The 21,282-nt window shown below is 50.0% G+C and overlaps 1 protein-coding gene across 1 annotated transcript in view; it reads left to right on the forward strand.

The window, feature by feature from the left end:
* TXNDC16 (thioredoxin domain containing 16) overlaps window positions 1-21,282 on the forward strand; it is a 79,544-nt gene that overhangs the window by 14,893 nt on the left and 43,369 nt on the right. Inside the window, exons 6-9 of the mRNA XM_060262847.1 lie at window positions 1,839-1,929; window positions 7,411-7,567; window positions 12,786-12,952; window positions 19,559-19,619. Coding sequence (XP_060118830.1) covers window positions 1,839-1,929; window positions 7,411-7,567; window positions 12,786-12,952; window positions 19,559-19,619 — 476 coding nt within the window. The remainder of the gene's footprint in view (window positions 1-1,838; window positions 1,930-7,410; window positions 7,568-12,785; window positions 12,953-19,558; window positions 19,620-21,282) is intronic.

The raw sequence follows: 21,282 nt of genomic DNA on the forward strand, positions 1-21,282 counted from the left end.
AGGAGGAAGCCTGTTCCACTGAGGAACCGCTCTAAACTCACAGACACCTCCCCCTAAATTCACAGGATCTTCATTGCTGTCAGAGGGCCCTCTAGCCTCTGTTTAAAAACCTCCAAGGAAGGAGAGCCCACCACCTCCCGAGGAGGAAGCCTGTTCTACTGACGAACTGCTCTAACGGTCAGGAAGTTCTTCCTAATATTGAGCCGGAAACTCTTTTTGATTTAAGTTCAACCCATTGGTTCTGGTCCTACCTTCCGGGGCCACAGAAAACAATTCCACCCCATCCTCTATAGGACAGCCCTTCAAGTACTTGAAGATGGTGATCATATCCCCTGTCAGCCGCCTCCTCTCCAGGCTAAACATGCCAAGCTCCTTCAACCTTTCCTCATAGGACTTGGTCTCCAGACCCCTCCAAGGAAGGAGAGCCCACCACCTCCCAAGGAAGCCTGTTCCACTGAGGAACCGCTCTAAACTCACGGATACCTCCCCCTAAATTCACAGGATCCTCATTGCTGTCAGATGGCCATCTAGCCTCTGTTGAAAACCCTCCAAGGAAGGAGAGCCCACCACCTCCCAAGGAAGCCTGTTCCACTGAGGAACCGCTCTAAACTCACAAATACCTCCCCCTAAATCCACAGTATCTTCATCGCTGTCATTTGGCCATCCAGTCTCTGTTGAAAAACCTCCAAGGAAGGAGAGCCCACCACCTCCCAAGGAAGCCTGTTCCACTGAGGAACCACTCTAACGGTCAGGAAGTTCTTCCTAATGTTGAGCCGGAAACTCTTTTGATTTAATATATTAAGAGGAGATGGGATTTATGCCCTGCCCTTCAGTCAGATTCTCAGAGCAGCTTACAATCTCCTTTCCCTTCCTCTCCCCACAATGGACACCCTGAGAGGTAGGTGGGGCTGAGAGGGCTCTGAGAGAACTGCTCTGAGAGAACGGTGACTGGCCCAAGGTCATCCAGCAGCTGCATGTGGAAGGAGTGGGGACTCAAACTCGGTTCTCCCAGGTTAGAGTCTGCCGCTTTTAACCACTACACCAAACTACCATTGAGTCATTTTTGAACAAGGAGGAGGAGGCAATTGGATTTATACCCCGCCCTTCACTACCCGAAGGAGTCTCAGAGTGGCTGACAATCTCCCTTCCCTTCCCCGCAACAGACGCCCTGGGAGGCAGGTGGGGCTGAGAGAGCTCTGACAGAAACTGCTCTTGAGAGGAACAGCTCTGCGAGAACTTGTGACTGATTCAAGGTCACATCAGCAGTTGCAAGTGGAGGAGCGGGGAATCAAACCCGCTTCTCCCAGATACACCAAATTTGTATCAGGGCTCTTGACCGGATTTTTAAAGTAAGGATTGGGTTGTGGGTGGAGAGAAGAGGAAGTCGAAGCTTTCAGAGCCAGATCCGGAATGACTCTCTGTCTCTCCATCTCTCTCTCTCTCTGTCTCACGCTCTCTCTCGGACTCTTTTTCTCTGTTTGTCTGTCACTTCCCCTCTGTGTCTCTGTCTTTCTGTGCTTTCTCTGTCTCACTCTTCCTCCCTTTCTCCTCTCTGTCTTAACCAGGAGTGGCCAAACTTGCTTAACGAAAGAGCCACATAGAATAAATGTCTGATGTTTGAGAGCCGCAAGACAGGGAGGGAAGGAAGGAAAATAGATTGGGGGGGGGGAAAGGTGGAAAGAAGGCAAGTTTAACTTTAAATGCATTCTCCAAGCCAGCTGATGGCATGGTGGGAGTTTCAAGAGCCACGCAATATGTGTGAAAGAGCCACATGTGGCTCCCCAACCACAGTTTGGCCACCCCTGGTCTTAACTCTCTCTCTCTCTGTGTCTTCCCAGAGCACAGAGTGTTGATGGAAGCAGCCTTTGTCTATGGCTCTCTGCACCGGTTCGCCTTAACCACTGAAGTGACGCTTCTGAAGAGCATCTCGTAGGTATTCCCCAGCCTAGGAGGTTCAGCCCTTGCTACGAATCAGAGCTTCTCTGGAGCCCTAATGCACCCAGCCCTTTACAACCCCCCTGCCCCCCCAAGGTCTCCAGTCAAGGCTTAATGCTGATCGTTCACCTACTCACCCATGGTGAGGGCTGACTGAAACTAGCCAAAACCATCAGGAGGTCCAACAGAAGAGTCTCAGAGCGGCTCACAATCTCCTTTCCCTTCCTCCCCCCACAACAGACACCCTGTGAGGTAGTTGAAGATATTGGATTTATATCCCGCCCTCCACTCTGAAGAGTCTCACAGCAGCTCACAGTCTCCTTTCCCTTCCTCCCCCACAAGACACCCTGTGAGGTAGATGAAGATATTGGATTTATAGCCCGCCCTCCACTCCAAAGAGTCTCAAAGCGGCTCACAATCTCCTTTCCCTTCCTCCTCCACAACAGACACCCCGTGAGGTAGATGAGGTAGCCAAAACCATCAGGAGGTCCAACAGCAGGGCCAGAACTCCAGAAGCCCTCTCACCATGGCCCCCTAAGCACCAAGAAGTCAGAGTATCACTGCCGTAGACATAAAAGTAGCCATGTTGGATCAGGCCAACGGCCCATCCAGTCCAACACTCTGTGTCACGCAGTGGCCAAAACCCAGGGGCCATCAGGAGGTCCACCAGTGGGGCCAGAATTCCAGAACCCTCCCACTGTGACCCTTCAAGCAGACAGAGCATCGCTGGCCCAGACAGAGGGTTCCATCTACACCTTGTAACTCAGCCACTGATGGACCTCTGCTCCAGATGTTTACCAGTCCCCTCTTGAATTTGTCTGTGCTTGTAACCCGACACTACTCCCTGCAGCAGTGAATTCCATGCGTCAATTACTTTTTGGGTGAAGAAGTATTTCTTTTTATTTGTTCTAAGCCTACCACTCATTAATTTCATTAATTCACTTTATCTTGGTTGCCAGCAGCTCATCCTTACCCTTCAGGATCTTTTCCAGCTCCTTCATGGCCGCCCTGCCCAGTCTCCGTCTCCTTCTGATTCCTTGACCACAGTCTCCCTTTTGGCTGACAATGGAGCCAAGGAAGAGACAACACTGATTTTCTGGCCTGTGATGTGGGAGGGAAATATTTTGGGATGCAGGTGGGAGAAATAAGACAATATATTTATACCCCGTTCTTCTCTCTGAATCAGAGTCTCAGAGCGGCTCACAATCTCCTTTCCCTTCCTCCCCCACAACAGACACCCTGTGAGGTGGGTGGAACTGAGAGAACTTTCCCAGAAGCTGCCCTTTCAAGGACAACTCCTGTGAGAGCTATGGCTGACCCAAGGCCATTCCAGCAGGTGCAAGTGGAGGAGTGGGGAATCAAACCCGGTTCTCCCAGATAAGAAGAAGAAGAAGAAGATAAGAAGAAGATATTGGATTTATATCCCGCCCTCCACTCAGAAGAGTCTCAGAGCGGCTCACAATCTCCTTTACCTTCCCCCCCCCACAACAGACACCCTGTGAGGTGGGTGGGGCTGGAGAGGGCTCTCACAGCAGCTGCCCTTTCAAGGACAACCTCTGCCAGAGCTATGGCTGACCCAAGGCCATGCTAGCAGGTGCAAGTGGAGGAGTGGGGAATCAAACCTGGTTCTCCCAGATAAGAGTCCGCACACTTAATCACTACACCAAACTAGCTTTCAGAGACTCAGAGTGGCTTACAATCTCCTCTATCTTCTCCCCCCACAACAGACACCCTGTGAGGTGGGTGGGGCTGAGAGAGCTCTTACAGCAGTTGCCCTTTCAAGGACAGCTCTGCGAGAGCTATGGCTGACCCAAGGCCACTCCAGCAGCTGCAAGTGGAGGAGTGGGGAATCAAACCTGCATCTCCCAGATAAGAGTCCGTGCACTTAACCACTGCACCAAACTGGCTCTCGTTGCTGCTGGTATCTTTGGCCAGGATGGGAAGGAGATGCCATTGGGCTGACCAAGCTTCCCTTCTGATGAGGCCCCTTCAACTACCAAAGTCGGGAAACAAAGCTTTGTTAGAAGGAGACTTCCCTGGGGCGAGCGTTGCCGCGCACAAAAACCTGAGTCAAATGCTGTATACAGAGCCTGGCCCATGTTTAGCACATGAAGCTGCCATCTACTGAATCAAACCCTTGGGCTATGAAGTCAGTCTTGTCTGCTCAGGCCGGCAGCTGCTCTCCAGGATCTCAGGCTGAGGTCTTTCCCATCACTGACTGCCTGGTCCTATAACTGGAGATGCTGGGAATTGAACCTGAGACCTTCTGCATGCCAAGCAGATGCTCAGCCACGGAGCTATAGCTCCACTTCATGACTCTCCAGGGTCTAAGGTCAAAGTCTTTCCCATCACCTCCCCTCTGGTCTTTTCTAACTGGAGATGCCGGGGATTGAACCTGGGACCTCCTGCATGCCAGGCAGATGCTCAGCCACTGAGCTATAGCCCCACTTCATGACTCCCCGGGGTCTCAGGCTGAAGTCTTTCCTATCATCTCCTGCCTGGTCCTTTCTAACTGCAGATGCCGGGGATTGAACCTGGGACCTTCTGCATGCCAGGCAGATGCTCTGCCACTGAGCTATAGCCCCACTTCATGACTCCCTGGGGTCTCAGGTCAAGGTCTTTCCCATCACCTCTCCCCTGGTCTTTTCTAACTGGAGTTGTCGGGGTTTGAACCTGGGACCTTCTGCGTGCCAAGCAGAGGCTCTTCCACTGAGCCCCGGCCCCTCCCCAAACAAAGTAGGATCACGTATGACGTTGCCTCTTACTGAATCAGACGCTTGGATCGTTAAGGTCAGCATTGCCTGCTCTGACTGGCAGTGGGTCTCTCAGGCGGAGGGCTTTATTTTATTTACTTATTTTATTTTAGTAAATTTCTATTCCGCCCGTTCCCCGTAGGGCTCAAGGCGGAGTACAACATATGATAAAACAACAAAATACAATCAAGACATTTTATAAACAGACGACTCAATGGCACTCAGATTACCATGACAATGCATATTGCCCAGCCTAGCCATCTCACATCATGATATCTCATAGGGATGGCAGTTTTTATTCCATTTCCTAGCGCAGGTGACAGTGCCGGCAGGGGAGACCAACCAGATCAAGAAGAAACGCCCGCAGCCTCAGCTAAAATTGGGGGGGCACAGTGGGAGGGCTTCTGGAATTCTGGCCCTGCTGGTGGACCTCCTGATGGTGCCTGGGTTTTTGGGTCACTGTGTGACACAGAGTGTTAACATAAGAACATAAGAGAAGCCATGTTGGATCAGGCCAACAGCCCATCAAGTCCAACACTCTGTGTCACACAGTGGCAAAAAATTTTATATATACACATACACTGTGGCTAATAGCCACTGATGGACCTGTGCTCCATATTTTTATCTAAACCCTTCTTGAAGGTGGCTATACTTGTGGCCGCCACCACAAGTGTTGGACTGGATGGGCCCTTGGCCTGATCCAATATGACTTTCTTACGTTCGTATGTCTGGGACAGTGATGCTCTGTCTTCTTGGTGCTGGGGGGGTCAACAGTGGGAGGGTTTCTATTGTCCTGACCCCACTGGATGGACCTCCTGATGGCCCCTGGGTTTTTTGACCACTGTGTGACACAGAGTGTTGGACTGGATGGGCCATTGGCCTGATCCAACATGGCTTCTCTTATGTTCTTATGAGACACAGAGTGTTGGACTGGATGGGCCATTGGCCTGATCCAACATGGCGTATCTTATGTGACACAGAGTGTTGGACTGGATGGGCCACTGGCCTGATCCAACATGGCTTCTCTTATATTCTTATGTGACACAGAGTGTTGGACTGGATGGGTCATTGGCCTGATCCAACATGGCTTCTCTTATGTTCTTATGAGACACACAGTGTTGGACTGGATGGGCCATTGGCCTGATCCAACATGGCTTCTCTTATGTTCTTATGTGACACAGAGTGTTGGACTGGATGGGCCATTGGCCTGATCCAACATGGCTTCTCTTATGTTCTTATGAGACACAGAGTGTTGGACTGGATGGGTAAGTGGCCTGATCCACCATGGGTTCTCTTATGCTCTTAAAAACCTGGCGGAACAACTCCGTTTTACAGGCCCTATGGAAGACGAATAAGCCAGGTAGGGCCTGGATCTTAATAGGGAACTGATTCCACCAGGTCGGGGCCAGAACTGAAAAAGCCCTGATCCTGGTTGAGGCAAGGTGGGCATCTCTTCGGCCGGGGGCGGCCAGCAGACATTGGGAGGCCGAACGTAACAACCTCCTGGGCATGTATGGAAAGAGACGGTCCCGCAGGTATGTTGATCCCAGGCCGCATAAGGCGTTAAATGTTAGCACTAGAACCTTGAAGTCCGGTACTCGATGGGCAGCCGGTGCAGACTGTGGAATGCCGATTGAATCCCCACCCGTAAAGGAGGTGCAGTCAGCAGGCGAGCTGCCGCATCACTTCCTGCCTGGTCCTTTTTTTTCTTTTTGTCACCATCTTATTAAAATAAAAGAAACTTTTAACAATATAAAATCAGTAGGCTATATGGTAATTACAATCCTACAATAAGTCACGTGGCCCCCAAAATAAAGCAAAAAATAAAGTTACAGAATCCTCGTTGCAATAAATCATCATCATCATCATAAGACGACATTGGATTTATATCCCGCCCTCCACTCTGAAGAGTCTCAGAGCGGCTCACAATCGCCTTTCCCTTCCTTCCCCCCAACAGACACCCTGTGAGGTAGATGAAGATATTGGATTTATATCCCGCCCTCCACTCCAAAGAGTCTCAGAGCGGCTCACAATCGCCTTTCCCTTCCTTCCCCCCCCCAACAGACACCCTGTGAGGTAGATGAAGATATTGGATTTATATCCCGCCCTCCACTCCAAAGAGTCTCAGAGCGGCTCACAATCGCCTTTCCCTTCCTTCCCCCCCAACAGACACCTTGTGAGGTAGATGAAGATATTGGATTTATATCCCGCCCTCCACTCCAAAGAGTCTCAGAGCGGCTCACAATCGCCTTTCCCTTCCTTCCCCCCCAACAGACACCCTGTGAGGTAGATGAAGATATTGGATTTATATCCCGCCCTCCACTCCAAAGAGTCTCAGAGCGGCTCACAATCGCCTTTCCCTTCCTTCCCCCCAACAGACACCCTGTGAGGTAGATGAAGATATTGGATTTATATCCCGACCTCCACTCTGAAGAGTCTCAGAGCGGCTCACAATCTTCTTTCTCTTCCTCCCCCACAACAGACACCCTGTGAGGTGGGTGGGGCTGGAGAGGGCTCTCACAGCAGCTGCCCTTTCAAGGACAGAGTCTTGAAAACCTGGTGGAACAGCTCCGTTTTACAGGCCCTACGGAAGGCGAATAAGCCAGGTAGGGCCTGGATCTCAATAGGGAACTGATTCCACCAGATCGGGGCCAACATTCATGAATATGGGGGTCGGCCATCTTGAATTCTGGATCCAACCTTGCGGGTTTTCTTCCTGCAGCAACGAAGACTCAAACATACCGGCCTCGAAACTCTTTTTCTGCCACTGCAAGATGGCCGCCGATCCGGGACAGCCGTGCCGCAGGACTCCGATGGAGCAGCCACTGACCACGCTGAACATCCACAAGTTCCTGAAGTTGATGGGGGAGCCTCTTGTGGTATGTCTGGCGGCAGTGACTGCCCCCACCACCACCCCAGGGTCCCTCGCTCACCCAGTCACCTTTTCTTTGTGGCACCTCAGAGCAGGCGTTTGTCAGGCTGGGCGCCTGGGGTGTGCTGGGCAGGGGTGTGGAAATGGTTTGGGTTTAGAAGAAGGAAGATATTGGATTTATATCCCGCCCTCCACTCCGAAGAGTCTCAGAGCGGCTCACAATCTCCTTTCCCTTCCTCCCCCACAACAGACACCCTGTGAGGTAGATGAAGATATTGGATTTATATCCCGCCCTTCACTCCGAAGAGTCTCAGAGCGGCTCACAATCTCCTTTCCCTTCCTCCCCCACAACAGACACCCTGTGAGGTGGGTGGGGCTGAGAGGGCTCTCACAGCAGCTTCCCTTCCAAGGACAGAGTCTCAGAGCGGCCTACAATCTCCTTTCCCTTCCTCCCCCACAACAGGCACCCTGTGAGGTGGGTGGGGCTGAGAGGGCTCTCACAGCAGCTTCCCTTCCAAGGACAGAGTCTCAGAGCGGCCTACAATCTCCTTTCCCTTCCTCCCCCACAACAGACACCCTGTGAGGTGGGTGGGGCTGAGAGAGCTCTCCCAGCAGCTGCCCTTCCAAGGACAGCGTCTCAGAGCAGCCTACAATCTCCTTTCCCTTCCTCCCCCACAACAGACACCCTGTGAGGTGGGTGGGGCTGAGAGAGCTCTCCCAGAAGCTGCCCTTCCAAGGACAGCGTCTCAGAGCAGCCTACAATCTCCTTTCCCTTCCTCCCCCACAACAGACACCCTGTGAGGTGGGTGGTACTGAGAGGGCTCTCACAGCAGCTGCCCTTTCAAGGACGAAGTCTCAGAGTGGCTCACAATGTCCTTTCCCTCCCTCCCCCACAACAGACACCCTGTGAGGTGGGTGGGGCTGAGAGGGCTCTCAAAGCAGCTGCCTTTTCAGGGCCAACCTCTGCCAGAACTATGGCTGACCCAAGGCCATGCTAGCAGGTGCAAGTGGAGGAGTGGGGAATCAAACCCAGTTCTCCCAGATAAGAGTCCACACACTTAACCACTACACCAAACTGGCTAGGACAGATGGTGAGGAGAGGCCTGCCTCAAACAGACTGGATCACCTGACAGCAACCGAAGTCTGGCTTGGTTCGCCATTTTGAACAGGAAACAAACCCCTGTATTTGTTCAGATAGGCCCCTCAGGTGGCTTGCCTCTTCTCTCTGTCTGCTTACCTTTTTATCCTACCTTTCCTCATCCAGGGCTGGTGTGTGGAGTTCTGCTGCCCGAGGTTCCCCGGTAAACTTTCAAGATTTGAACCCAGGTTTCCAGCCCTAGTCTAGTATTTTGTCCGTGACATTGCACACTTTTCCTGCTGTGTAGGCCATAATAGCAAAAGCACAAAGCTCACGGCTCAATACTGCAAATATTGAATATATTTATACACACATAAAAAGTGACTTATCAAAAATGCAACTATATATGCACGCACGGTTGCACAATAATAACGCTGACCCGAACCAAAACAGTCAGTTCATAATGCCGCTCCGCTTGCAAAATGCGCAGCTTTACGTAATGTAAAGAGCAGGTGCTCTCTTTCTACTCCTACGCTCATGTGGAGTCCAGTGTGGTGAGATGAAGTAGATCAATATATTCCAAATGTCCCAAACTTGGAAACCCCAGGTGGACCGGTGAACGAAACATCTCCCAGAATGCTTCGTCAGGTGCTGATAAGATAAGTTGGGACTAACAAATGATGATGATGAAGAAGATACTTGATTTATATCCCGCCCTCCACTCTGAAGAGTCTCAGAGAGGCTCACAATCTCCTTTCCCTTCCTCCCCCACAACAGACACCCCGTGAGGTGGGTGGGGCTGGAAAGGGCTCTCCCAGCAGCTGCCCTTTCAAGGATAGAGTCTCAGAGCAGCCTACAATCTCCTTTCCCTTCCTCCCCCACAACAGACACCCTGTGAGGTGGGTGGGGCTGGAGAGGGCTCTCACAGCAGCTGCCCTTTCAAGGACAGCTCTGTAAGAGCTATAGCTGACCCAAGGCCATCCCAGCAGTTGCAAGTGCAGGAGTGGGGAATCAAACCCGGTTCTCCTGGACTCGGTGGGAAGGGCGGGATATAAATCCCAGATAAATAAAAAAAATAAATAAATAAGAGAGCTCTGGCTGACCCAAGGCCATTCCAGCAGCTGCAAGTGGAGGAGTGGGGAATCAAACCTGGTTCTTGCGGATAAGAGAGCTCTGGCTGACCCAAGGCCATTCCAGCAACTGCGAGTGAGGAGTGGGGAATCAAATCCGGTTCTCCCGGATAAGAGAGCTCTGGCTGACCCAAGGCCATTCCAGCAGCTGCGAGTGGAGGAGTGGGGAATCAAACCTAGTTCTCCCAGATAAGAGTCTGCACACTTAACCACTACACCAAACTGGCTCTCAATCATAACAGTGTAGCAACTGCTACATTGATTCGAAAAGCTGTTGTGATGGTATCACTTGTTAGTTGTATCACTGGGAAATGGTTCATTTACCAGTCCACCGTTGCACTTGGGGTTTCCAAGTTTGGGACATTTGGAATATATTGATCATCTACAAGACTTCATCTCGCCGCGAGCAAAAAGAGGTCGGATAGATGTTGGAAATGTAGAAAACACAAAGGTTCTTTCTTTCATATGTGGTGGACTTGTGAAAAAGCAAAAGAGTTTTGGAAGATGATACAACAAGAAATCTCCAAAAATGTTGGGTTATGATTTTAAGAAAACTGCAGAGACTTTTTTGCTTGGATTACAATTAGAAAAATTTCCAAAGGAAGACAGGACGTTAATTTGGTATTTGCTCTCAGCTGCTAGGACATTGTATGCGCAGCTGTGGAAACAGGGAAAAATACCAGAGAAATGGGATTGGATTGTGAAAGTTTTATCATGGAGTGAGATGGACAAATTAATTAAAACTTTTAAGAGACTATGATTTAGATATATTCAAAAAGGAGTGGAAGAAATTTAAAGGATATATGGAGACAGAGTGGAATGCAAAAAGATATTGGACAATTTTTTAGTATTAATGAGAAAAGAAAAGTATTGAACTTTGATTGGTTAGTGGTACCTTATAATTGAATTTAAATTAATAACTTCAGGGAAGTCAAATATTGGAGGGAGGGGGGGTTGAAATATCATATGGGTTAGTATAGAAAAGAGACAATTAAATATTGTAACCATATGTTATTAATAAATTGTTAAAACACAAGACTTCATCTCGCCGCACTGGACTCCACATGAACGTAGGAGTAAAAATAGAGCACCTGCTCTTTACATTACGGAAAGCTGCGCATTTTGCAAGCGGAGCGGCATTATGAACTGACTGTTTTGTTTCGGGTCAGCGTGATTATTGTGCAACCACGTGTGCACATATAGTTGTATTTTTGATAAGTCACTTTTTTATGTGTGTATAAATATATTCAATGTTTGCAGTATTGAGCCGTGAGCTTTGTGCTTTTGCTATTCCTGCTAGGGTGCCAGGCCCTGGAAGCAATAGAAGAAAGTTGTCCATTTGCATTTTTACGACCGACAAAGTTTTATTGAGAATGTAAGTGTGCTCAAAGCACACTTCCTCAGACAACGAAATGGGGTATCTACTGTGAGCAGTGCTACATACAGCTTGCGGGTAGGGCTAAGCATGCAAAATAGTATCAAGTTAGAATCCAGTGGGAAGGTAGTGAAATTAACCAAGTGAAAGAATAACAGTTTGGTCTGGCTAGTATAGGTTGTGTGGGAAAACCGCAAAGATAATAAACCTGTAGGAATTGGAGAATGATGGTGCGAAAGGTGGTAAAATGCACTCTGAGAACGAAACGTCTGGAAGAAAAACTTTCTCCAGTAGAACACGGCACTTGAGCCCGAAAGATTCCACAAACCCTAATGATGATGCCAGCCGTGAAAACCTGAAATCTTTGATAAAATGCACTCTGTTAATTGCTCTATTAAACGCCAACTTTGTTTTATTTGCAAGTGGGTTTTGCCATTTCAACACAGCAAAATTCAGTTGGAAAGTGGATTCAAAGCACATTGTTTAGTGTGTGTAAAAGCACCCAGGATTGCTCGTTTTGGTCCACTTAAGACCAGCTAGATCGCGTGTGCTGGCAGCCATCCTTGGGTTTTAACCAGAGATGGCCAAACTTGCTTAATGTAAGAGCCACATAAAATAAACATAAAATGTTTGAGAACTGCAAGACATGAATGTCAGATGTTTGAGAGGCGCAAAGAAAGAAGGACGGAGGGAGGAGGGAGTGGGGGAGGCAAATAGATGGTGGAGGAGAGGTGGAAAGAGCAACTTTAATTTAAAATGCACTATCCAAGCTGCCAGAAGAGCCCTACTGTATCAGACCAGTAAGGATCCATCTAGTCCAGCATCCTGCCTCACACAGGGGCCACCCAGTTCCTCTGGAGGGCCAACAACAGGGCATGGAGGCTGAGGCCTTCAAAAGAACATCAGAAGAGCCCTGCTGCATCAGACCAGTGAAGGTCCATCTAGTCCAGCATCTTCTCTCACACAGAGGCCACCCAGTTCCTCTGGAGGGCCTGAAACAGGGCAGAGAGACCGAGGCCTTCATAAGAACATCAGAAGACCCCTGCTGGATCAGACCAGTGAAGGTCCATCTAGTCCAGCACCTTCTCTCACACGAGCCAGCCAGTTCCTCTGGAGAGCCAACAACAGGGTAGAGAGGCCGAGGCCTTCATTAAAACATCAGAAGAGCCCTGCTGGATCAGACCAGTGAGGGTCCATCTAGTCCAGCATCTTCTCTCACACACGGGCCAACCAGTTCCTCTGGAGGGCCAACAACAGGGCATAAAGCAGGGGCGGCCAAAGTTGCTTAACGTAAGAGCCACATAAAATAAACCTCAGATGTCTGAGAACCACAAGACTTGAATGTCAGATGTTTGAGAGCCACAAGGAAGGCAGGCAAATGGGTGGGGGAGAGGGAGGGAGAGGTGAAAAGAAAGTGACTTTAAATTTACTCTCTGAATCATGGCTGGCTTGGCTTGGAGAAGCGATTTGTAAGAGACAAATGCCTTCTCCATGCCAGCTGATGGGGTGGCAGGGGCTTCAAGAGCCGCACAATATGTGTGAAAGAGCCCCACGTGGCTCCCGAGCCACAGTTTGGCCACCCCTGGTTTTAACCAGTTAAACTAAGGGAGCTTGCATTGGCATTTCCTTTTCTCTTCTCCAGATGGAGTTCATGGCGGATCCAGAGAAGGTTTCGACCGTCCACCTCCAGCTTGGCCTTCCGCTGCTCTTCATCCTCACCCAGAAAGAAACGCTGGAGGAAGACAGACGGACAGCTGAATTCGTGGCCTGGAGGTTGCTGGGGAAAGCGGGGGTGGTCCTTTTGTCAAGGTGAGAGGAGCGATTCAAGGTGGAAAGGGAGAGGATAAGAGCATAAGAGAAGCCATGTTGGATCAGGCCAGTGGCCCCTCCAGTCCAACACTCTCTCTCTATATATACACACACACACACACTGTGGCTAATAGCCACTGATGGACCTGTGCTCCATATTTTTATCTAACCCCCTCTTGAAGGTGGCTATGCTTGTGGCCGCCACCACCTCCTGTGGCAGTGAATTCCACATGTTAATCCCCCTTTGGGTGAAGAAGTACTTCCTTCTATCCGTTCTAACCCAACTGCTCAGCAATTTCATTGAATGCCCACGAGTTCTTGTATTGTGAGAAAGGGAGAAAAGTACCTCTTTCTCTCCTTTCTCCATCCCATGCATTATCTTGTCAACCTCTATCATGTCACCCCGCAGTCGACGTTCCTCCAAGCTAAAGAGCCCCAAGCATTTTAACCTTTCTTCATAGGGAGAGTGCTCCAGCCCTTCTCTGGACTTTTTCTGATGCTATAATATCCTTTTTGAGGTGCGGTGGCCAGAATTGCACACAGTATTTCAAATGAGACCGCACCATCGATTTATACAGGTGGGGGGATGATAAAGTGCTTCGGCCGTAGTGTCAGATTAGAAACGGGCAGGGCTGACTTTGTAGCAGGAGCTCCTTTGCATATTAGGCCACACCTCCCTGATGTAGCCAGTCCTCTAAGAGCTTACACTAGGCCCTGGAGGATTGGCTGCATCATGCCTAATATGCAAAGGAGCTCCTGCTACAAAGTGAACCCGGGGAATGGGGGAGGCTGGGTTCAATTTCCCACTTAGTTGTGAAGCTCACTCGAAGACCTTGGGCAGCCAAAGGCTGTCAACATAACCAGTCCCAAGGGTGTTGCCCACTTAAGATAGGGGAAAGGACAGTGTGGGCCCTTGTAAAATTGGGACTCAGTTGAAGGATGGTTGTCTTATGGCAGGTGCCACCAGATGGCGCTGTGCTACCATTTCCCAGGTGGTCTTGGACAGCGCTGTTAGTCACAGCTGACTTGAAGCAGGTGCCACCAGATGGCGCTGTGTGGCCATTTCCCAGGTGGTCTTGGACAGCGCTGTTAGTCACAGCTGACTTAAAAGCGATGCTCTGGGGTTTTCAAGGCAAGAGATGCCTGTCAACACCTCCTTGGATAAGGAGGAGGAGAAGGAAGAAGATGATGAGGATGATGTTGGATTTATTTCCTGCCCTCGCCTCTGAATCTCAGAGTCTCAAAGTGGCTTACAGTCTCCTTTCCCTTCCTCCCCCAGACACCCTGTGAGGTGGGTGGGGCTGAGAGAGCTCTCTTAGAAGCTGCCCTTTCACAGACAGCTCTGTGAGAGCTACAGCTGACCCAAGGCCATTCCAGCAGCTGCAAGTGGAGGAGTGCCCCAACCACCTCACTGGGTGTCTGCTGTGGAGGAAGAAGGTAGAGGAGATTTTGATCCGCTCTGAGACTCTGAGGAGTGGAGGGCTGGGGATATAAATCCAATATCATCATCTTCTTCTCCTTCTCTTCCTCCTCCTCAGCCCTAGCTGTGAGTGACTTCAAAGTTGAGTTGTTAAACACACGAGCAGGTAAGAGCCCCTTTAATTTCCAGAAGTTTCTGCACTCTAAAGTTCGGGGGGTGTTTAAATAGCGCATGAACTTTTGTAGGATGATTTTTGTCTTGGTTATGTTGGGTTTGTACTCCTCTCTGTTAAACCGCTATTTGTGGTGTTTGTACATGCAAGTAAAGGTGACCAACTGACTCATGGGATTGTTCTGAGGATGAGAGAAAAATGACAGAAGCCACTGTGGGTTCCCCACTGGGGGGAATTAAATGAAATCCTAGCTGTGAAAGAGGAAAGGCCTCACAGTGGCTGGCTATTGCCTTCTACAGCCAACCTTCTTCATTTAAAAACCCTGCGCAGCTCTTTTTTAAAAAATTTACATGCCTGCTGTTTTATGACTACTGCTGTTAGATTCTAGCCGTATTGTTTGTGACCCTTACGGTTTTATATCTTTTCTATTGTCTTATTGTTGTTCTTTATGGTTTTATGTCTTATACTTTTATGGTTTGTTTTTACTTGGTTAGTTGCCTCAAGCACATCTCTGTAGAAGTGGCCTATAAATCTCCTCAGTGTGAGAAGAACATAAGAAGAGCCCGGCTGGATCAGGCCAGTGAGGGCCCATCTAGTCCAGCATCCTGCCTCACACAGTGGCCACCAGTTCCTCTGGAGGGCCAACAACAGGGCAGAGAGGCTGAGGCCTTCATAAGAACACCAGAAGAGCCCTGGGAGATCAGACCAGTGAGGGTCCATCTAATCCAGCATCCTGTCCCACATAGTGGCCAACCAGTTCCTCTAGAGGGCCAACAACAGGGCATGGAGGCCAAGGCCTTCATAAAAACATCAGAAGAGCCCTGCTGGATCAGACCAGTGAGTCCATCCAGTCCAGCATCCTGTCTCACACATTGGCCAGCCAGTTCCTCTGGAGGGCCAACAACAGGGCATGGAAGCTGAGACCTTCATAAGAACATCAGAAGAGCCCTGCTGGATCAGACCAGTGAGGGTGCATCTAGTCCAGCATCCTGTTTCGCACAATGGCCAACCAGTTCCTCAGAAGAGCCATCAACGGGAGAGAGGCCAAGGCCTTCATAAGAAGAGCCCAGCTGAATCTGACCAGTGAGGGTCCATCTAGTCCAGCCTCCTGCCTCACACAGTGACCACCCAGTTCCTCTGGAAGGCCAACAGCAGGGCAGAGAGGCTGAGGCCTTAATAAGAACATCAGAAGAGCCCTGCTGGATCAGACCAGTGAGGGTCCATCTAATCCAGCATCTTCTCTCACACAGGGGCCAGCCAGTTCCTCTGGAGGGCCAACAACAGGGCAGAGAGCAGAGGTGGCCAAACTTGCTTAATTATAAGAGCCACATAAAATAAACATCAGATGTTTGAGAGCCACAAGGAAGGCAGGCAAATGGGTGGGGGAAAGGGAGGGAGGGAGGGAGAGGTGAAAAGAAAGTGACTTTAAATGCATTCTCTGAAGTGATTTAAAGAGACACATGCCTTCTGCATGCCAGCTGATGGGGTGGCAGGAGCTTCAAAAGCCACACAGTATGTGTGAAAGAGCCACAATTTGGCCACCCCTGGCCTTTATAAGAAGAGCCCTGCTGGATCAGACCAGTGAGGGTCCATCTAGCCCAGCCTCCTGTCTCACACAGAGGCCAACCAATTCCTCTGAGGGGCCCACAACAGGGCAGAGAGGCTGAGGCCTTCCTAAGAACGTCAGAAGAGCCCTGCTGGATCAGACCAGTGAGGGTCCATCTAGTCCAGCCTCCTGTCTCACACAGAGGCCAGCCAGTTCCTCTGGACGGCCAACAACAGGGCAGAGAGGCTGAGGCCTTCCTAAGAACATCAGAAGAGCCCTGCTGGATCAGACCAGTAAGGATCCATCTAGTCCAGGCTCCTGTCTCACACAGGGGCCACCCAGTTCCTCTGGACGGCCAACAACAGGGCAGAGAGGCCGAGGCCTTCCTAAGAACATCAGAAGAGCCCTGCTGGATCAGACCAGTAAGGATCCATCTAGTCCAGCCTCCTGTCTCACACAGGGACCACCCAGTTCCTCTGGACGGCCAGCAACAGGGCAGAGAGGCTGAGGCCTTCCTAAGAACATCAGAAGAGCCCTGCTGGATCAGACCAGTAAGGATCCATCTAGTCCAGGCTCCTGTCTCACACAGGGGCCACCCAGTTCCTCTGGACGGCCAACAACAGGGCAGAGAGGCCGAGGCCTTCCTAAGAACATCAGAAGAGCCCTGCTGGATCAGACCAGTAAGGATCCATCTAGTCCAGCCTCCTGTCTCACACAGGGGCCACCCAGTTCCTCTGGACGGCCAACAACAGGGCAGAGAGGCCGAGGCCTTCCTAAGAACATCAGAAGAGCCCTGCTGGATCAGACCAGTGAGGGTCCAACTAGTCCAGCCTCCTGTCTCACACAGGGGCCACCCAGTTCCTCTGGACGGCCAACAACAGGGCAGAGAGGCCGAGGCCTTCATAAGAACATCAGGAGAGCCCTGCTGGATCAGACCAGTGAGGGTCCATCTAGTCCAGCATCCTGCCTCACACAATGGCCAATCAGTTCCTTTGGAGGGCCAACAACGGGGCAGAGAGGATGAGGCCCATCCCCTGATAAGAACATCACCAGAATCCTGCAGGATCAGACCAGTGCTCTACCCAGTCCAGCATCCCATCTCACACTCTGGTCAACCAGTTCCTCTGGAGGGCCAGCAGCATGGCATAGAGGCCCAGGCCTTTGTAAGAAAGCCCCACTAATCAGACCAGTGAGGGTCCATCTAGTCCAGTCGACCAGTTCCTCTGGAGGGCCAACAACTGGTCAGAGAGACTGAGGCTTTCCCCTGATGTTGCCTCCTGGTTCTGGGATTCAGAGGTTGAGTCCCTCAACGTGGAGGTTCCCCTCAGTCACCATGGTTGGTAGCCACTGAAAGACTTCTCCTCCATGAATCTATCTAATCCCCTTTCAAAGCTGTCCGTGCCTGTGGCCGTCCCAGCATTCTATGGCAACGAACTCCACACGTTTAATCCTCCTCTGTGTAAAGTAGTCAACAGCTTTTAATTTCATTTAATTTGCAACCTCTCCTGCAAAGCAGGCTCAGGGCGGCTCACAACATTAGAACATAGCCATAACGATAAATAAAACATATCAAATTAAACACAACGGATTTAGGATATCTCATAAACGTAATACATACAGATGAAGATAAGAAGACCATAAGTCCAATAGTACAGCCAAAGGCCATAGTTCAGCCGTTGGTACAACTTCAGCCCTGCCTTTTTTTTTCCTGTGCAACAATTTAATTTTTTTTGAAAACAGGAGCATTGGTTTGTATGAAGGCTGCCTTAAAAGTATAGAGCAGAGGTCCATCAGTGGCTATTGGCGACAACGTATTATTGGAACTGTTTGGGACAGTGATGCTCTGTATTCTTGGTGCTTGAGGGGGGCAAAGTGGAAGAAGAAGAAGAAGAAGATATTGGATTTATATCCCGCCCTCCACTCCGAAGAGTCTCAGAGCGGCTCACAATCTCCTTTACCTTCCCCCCACAACAAACACCCTGTGAGGTGGGTGGGGCTGGAGAGGGCTCTCCCAGCAGCTGCCCTTTCAAGGACAACCTCTGCCAGAGCTATGGCTGACCCAAGGCCATTCCAGCAGGTGCAAGTGGAGGAGTGGGGAATCAAACCCGGTTCTCCCAGATAAGAGTCCGCACACTTAACCACTACACCAAACTGGCTTCTAGACCCACTTGTGGGGCTTCTAGACCCACTTGTGAACCTCCTGATGGCACTTGTGGGGGGGGGGGAGGGGGTTGGCCACTTTGTGACACAGAATGTTGGGCAGAATGGGCCATTGGCCTGATCCAACATGGCTTCTCTTATGTTCTTATGTGACACAGAGTGTTGGACTGGATGGGCCACTGGCCTGATCCAACATGGCTTCTCTTATGTTTTTATGTGACACAGAGTGTTGGACTGGATGGGCCACTGGCCTGATCCAACATGGCTTCTCTTATGTTCTTATGTGACACAGAGTGTTGGACTGGATGGGCCACTGGCCTGATCCAACATGGCTTCTCTTATGTTCTTATGTGACACAGAGTGTTGGACTGGATGGGCCACTGGCCTGATCCAACATGGCTTCTCTTATGTTCTTATGTGACACAGAGTGTTGGACTGGATGGGCCATTGGCCTGATCCAACATGGCTTCTCTTATGTTCTTATGTGACACAGAGTGTTGGACTGGAGGGGCCATTGGCCTGATCCAACATGGCTTCTCTTATGTTCTTCTGTGACACAGAGTGTTGGACTGGATGGGCCACTGGCCTGATCCAACATGGCTTCTCTTATGTTCTTATGTGACACAGAGTGTTGGACTGGATGGGCCACTGGCCTGATCCAACATGGCTTCTCTTATGTTCTTATGTGACACAGAGTGTTGGACTGGATGGGCCACTGGCCTGATCCAACATGGCTTCTCTTATGTTCTTATGTGACACAGAGTGTTGGACTGGAGGGGCCATTGGCCTGATCCAACATGGCTTCTCTTATGTTCTTATGTGACACAGAGTGTTGGACTGGAGGGGCCATTGGCCTGATCCAACATGGCTTCTCTTATGTTCTTCTGTGACACAGAGTGTTGGACTGGATGGGCCATTGGCCTGATCCAACATGGCTTCTGTTATGTTCTTATGTGACACAGAGTATTGGACTGGATCGGCCATTGGCCTGATCCAACATGGCTTCTCTTATGTTCTTATGTGACACAGAGTGTTGGACTGGAGGGGCCATTGGCCTGATCTAACATGGTTTCTCTTATGTTCTTATGTGACACAGAGTGTTGGACTGGAGGGGCCATTGGCCTGACCCAACATGGCTTCTGTTATGTTCTTATGTGACACAGAGTGTTGGACTGGATCGGCCATTGGCCTGATCCAACATGGCTTCTCTTATGTTCTTAAGCAGTACAGTGGAGTCACGGGTTTACCTAGAAGTCTGAGGTAAGGGACAGTTGTGTGAATCATAACATCTGATTTCTGTCTCGAAAGGGGTGCTGCAGGCTTGGACTTCCTTCTCCGGTATAATGTGGCCATCAAGACAGCAGCTGAGGTTAGTCATTGTTGTGCTCTAAGACTGTTACATCTTTTGTTTTAACTCAGGGGTGTTGAATGTCCGGCCTGTGGGCCCAGGACTTTCAGAGAGCCAGTGTAGTGGTGAAGTGCGTGGACTCTTATCTGGGAGAACCGGGTTTGATTCCCCCCTCCTCCACTTGGAACTGCTGGAATGGCCTTGGGTCAGCCAGAGCTCTCTTATCTGGGAGAACCGGGTTTGATTCCCCACTCCTCCACTTGCAGCTGCTGGCATGGCCTTGGGTCAGCCATAGCTCTGGCAGAGGTTGTCCTTGAAGGGCAGCTGCTGTGAGAGCCCTCTCAGCCCCACCCACCTCACAGGATGTGTGTTGTGGGGAGAGAAGATATAGGAGATTGTAAGCTGCTCTGAGTCTCTGATTCAGAGAGAAGTGCAGGGTATAAATCTGCAGGCTTCTTCATCAGACCCACCGGGCTCTTATCTCCTCCCTTCCCCCTCTTGTCCTTACCTTTTGAAGCTCCAAGGCTGCCGAAGTTCGCAGCTCCTCCTTCATTGTCTTTGCAGTCTGAAGAAGGAGGCAATGCTGAGCTTGTAGCGCTGCAAAGAAAATGTGGAATGGACTTTCCATTAAGTTATCTGTGCCTAGACAGGCTACTCTGGGACAGACCTTAATGGGAAATCCATTCCATGTTTTCCTTGCAGCTTTGTCTGTGCTGCGGCATATTTCAATGGGAGTGGAGCTCAGTTTCACTTTTCAGTCTTTATATGACCAGTGAGATTCTTTTTCTTTGCTGGTGTTGTGTGACCTTGTGAATAAAGCGTTGTTACTCTGAGCCAGCATGTCTCTGATGAAAGGACCTGAGAACCGGTGCCTACGGAGTACGCTAACCTGGGAGCCCACAGCCGAAGGGAGAATATTACACTGGAGAGCCGTTGCCAATCTGAGTAGACCTGGGGACAGGGGAAGAAGCTTGCATTGCCCAGCCGTTTCATGTTTTCCTAAGCCCAGAGCATTTTATGTTTTTGGTTTACATTGTGTGCTTTTTCTTGATGCTTTGTTTTAAAAATTGCATTGCTAAATCCCACTAATTCTCCCACCTTTCCATTTTTAAACAAAACATTGCAAAGAGTTCGAAGCATGTTTGTACTTTAAGTAAAAATAATACCTTTATTGTGCTTCTCTGTATCCTTTATAAAGTTTATATGGTCGAGGGCCTGCCTATCTATGGGACCGCCTTTCCCCATATGTTCCCCAGAGAACGCTGTGTTCAGGGACGCAAAACTTACGATCTGTCCCCAGACCAAGGGAGGACAGGCTGTGTTCCACACGGGCCAAGGCCTTCTCTGTGGCAGCACCAGAAACGTGGAATGCCTCCCCTGGAGGCTGTAAGGGCCCTGCAGGATCTTTCTCAATTCCACAGGGCCTGCAAAACTGAACTATTTCGGCAGGCCTTCAACACCTAAACTGGCAGAGGACTGCCACCCTACACTGCTGAGAAACTACGATCGCTATAGGATCACTGCCAGAAGAGAGCCTATACCGAGACTGAACATCCACTTAAAATGTATTTTAAATTGTTGTTTTATTGTTTTAAACTACAATGGTAAATGTTTTTTGAATTGACTGTCAGCTGCCCTGAGTCCGCTCGCGGAGAGGGCGGGATATAAGATTAAAGTAATAAAT

This window comes from Heteronotia binoei, chromosome 21 (assembly GCF_032191835.1).
Source record: "Heteronotia binoei isolate CCM8104 ecotype False Entrance Well chromosome 21, APGP_CSIRO_Hbin_v1, whole genome shotgun sequence".
Taxonomy (NCBI): Eukaryota; Metazoa; Chordata; class Lepidosauria; order Squamata; family Gekkonidae; genus Heteronotia; species Heteronotia binoei.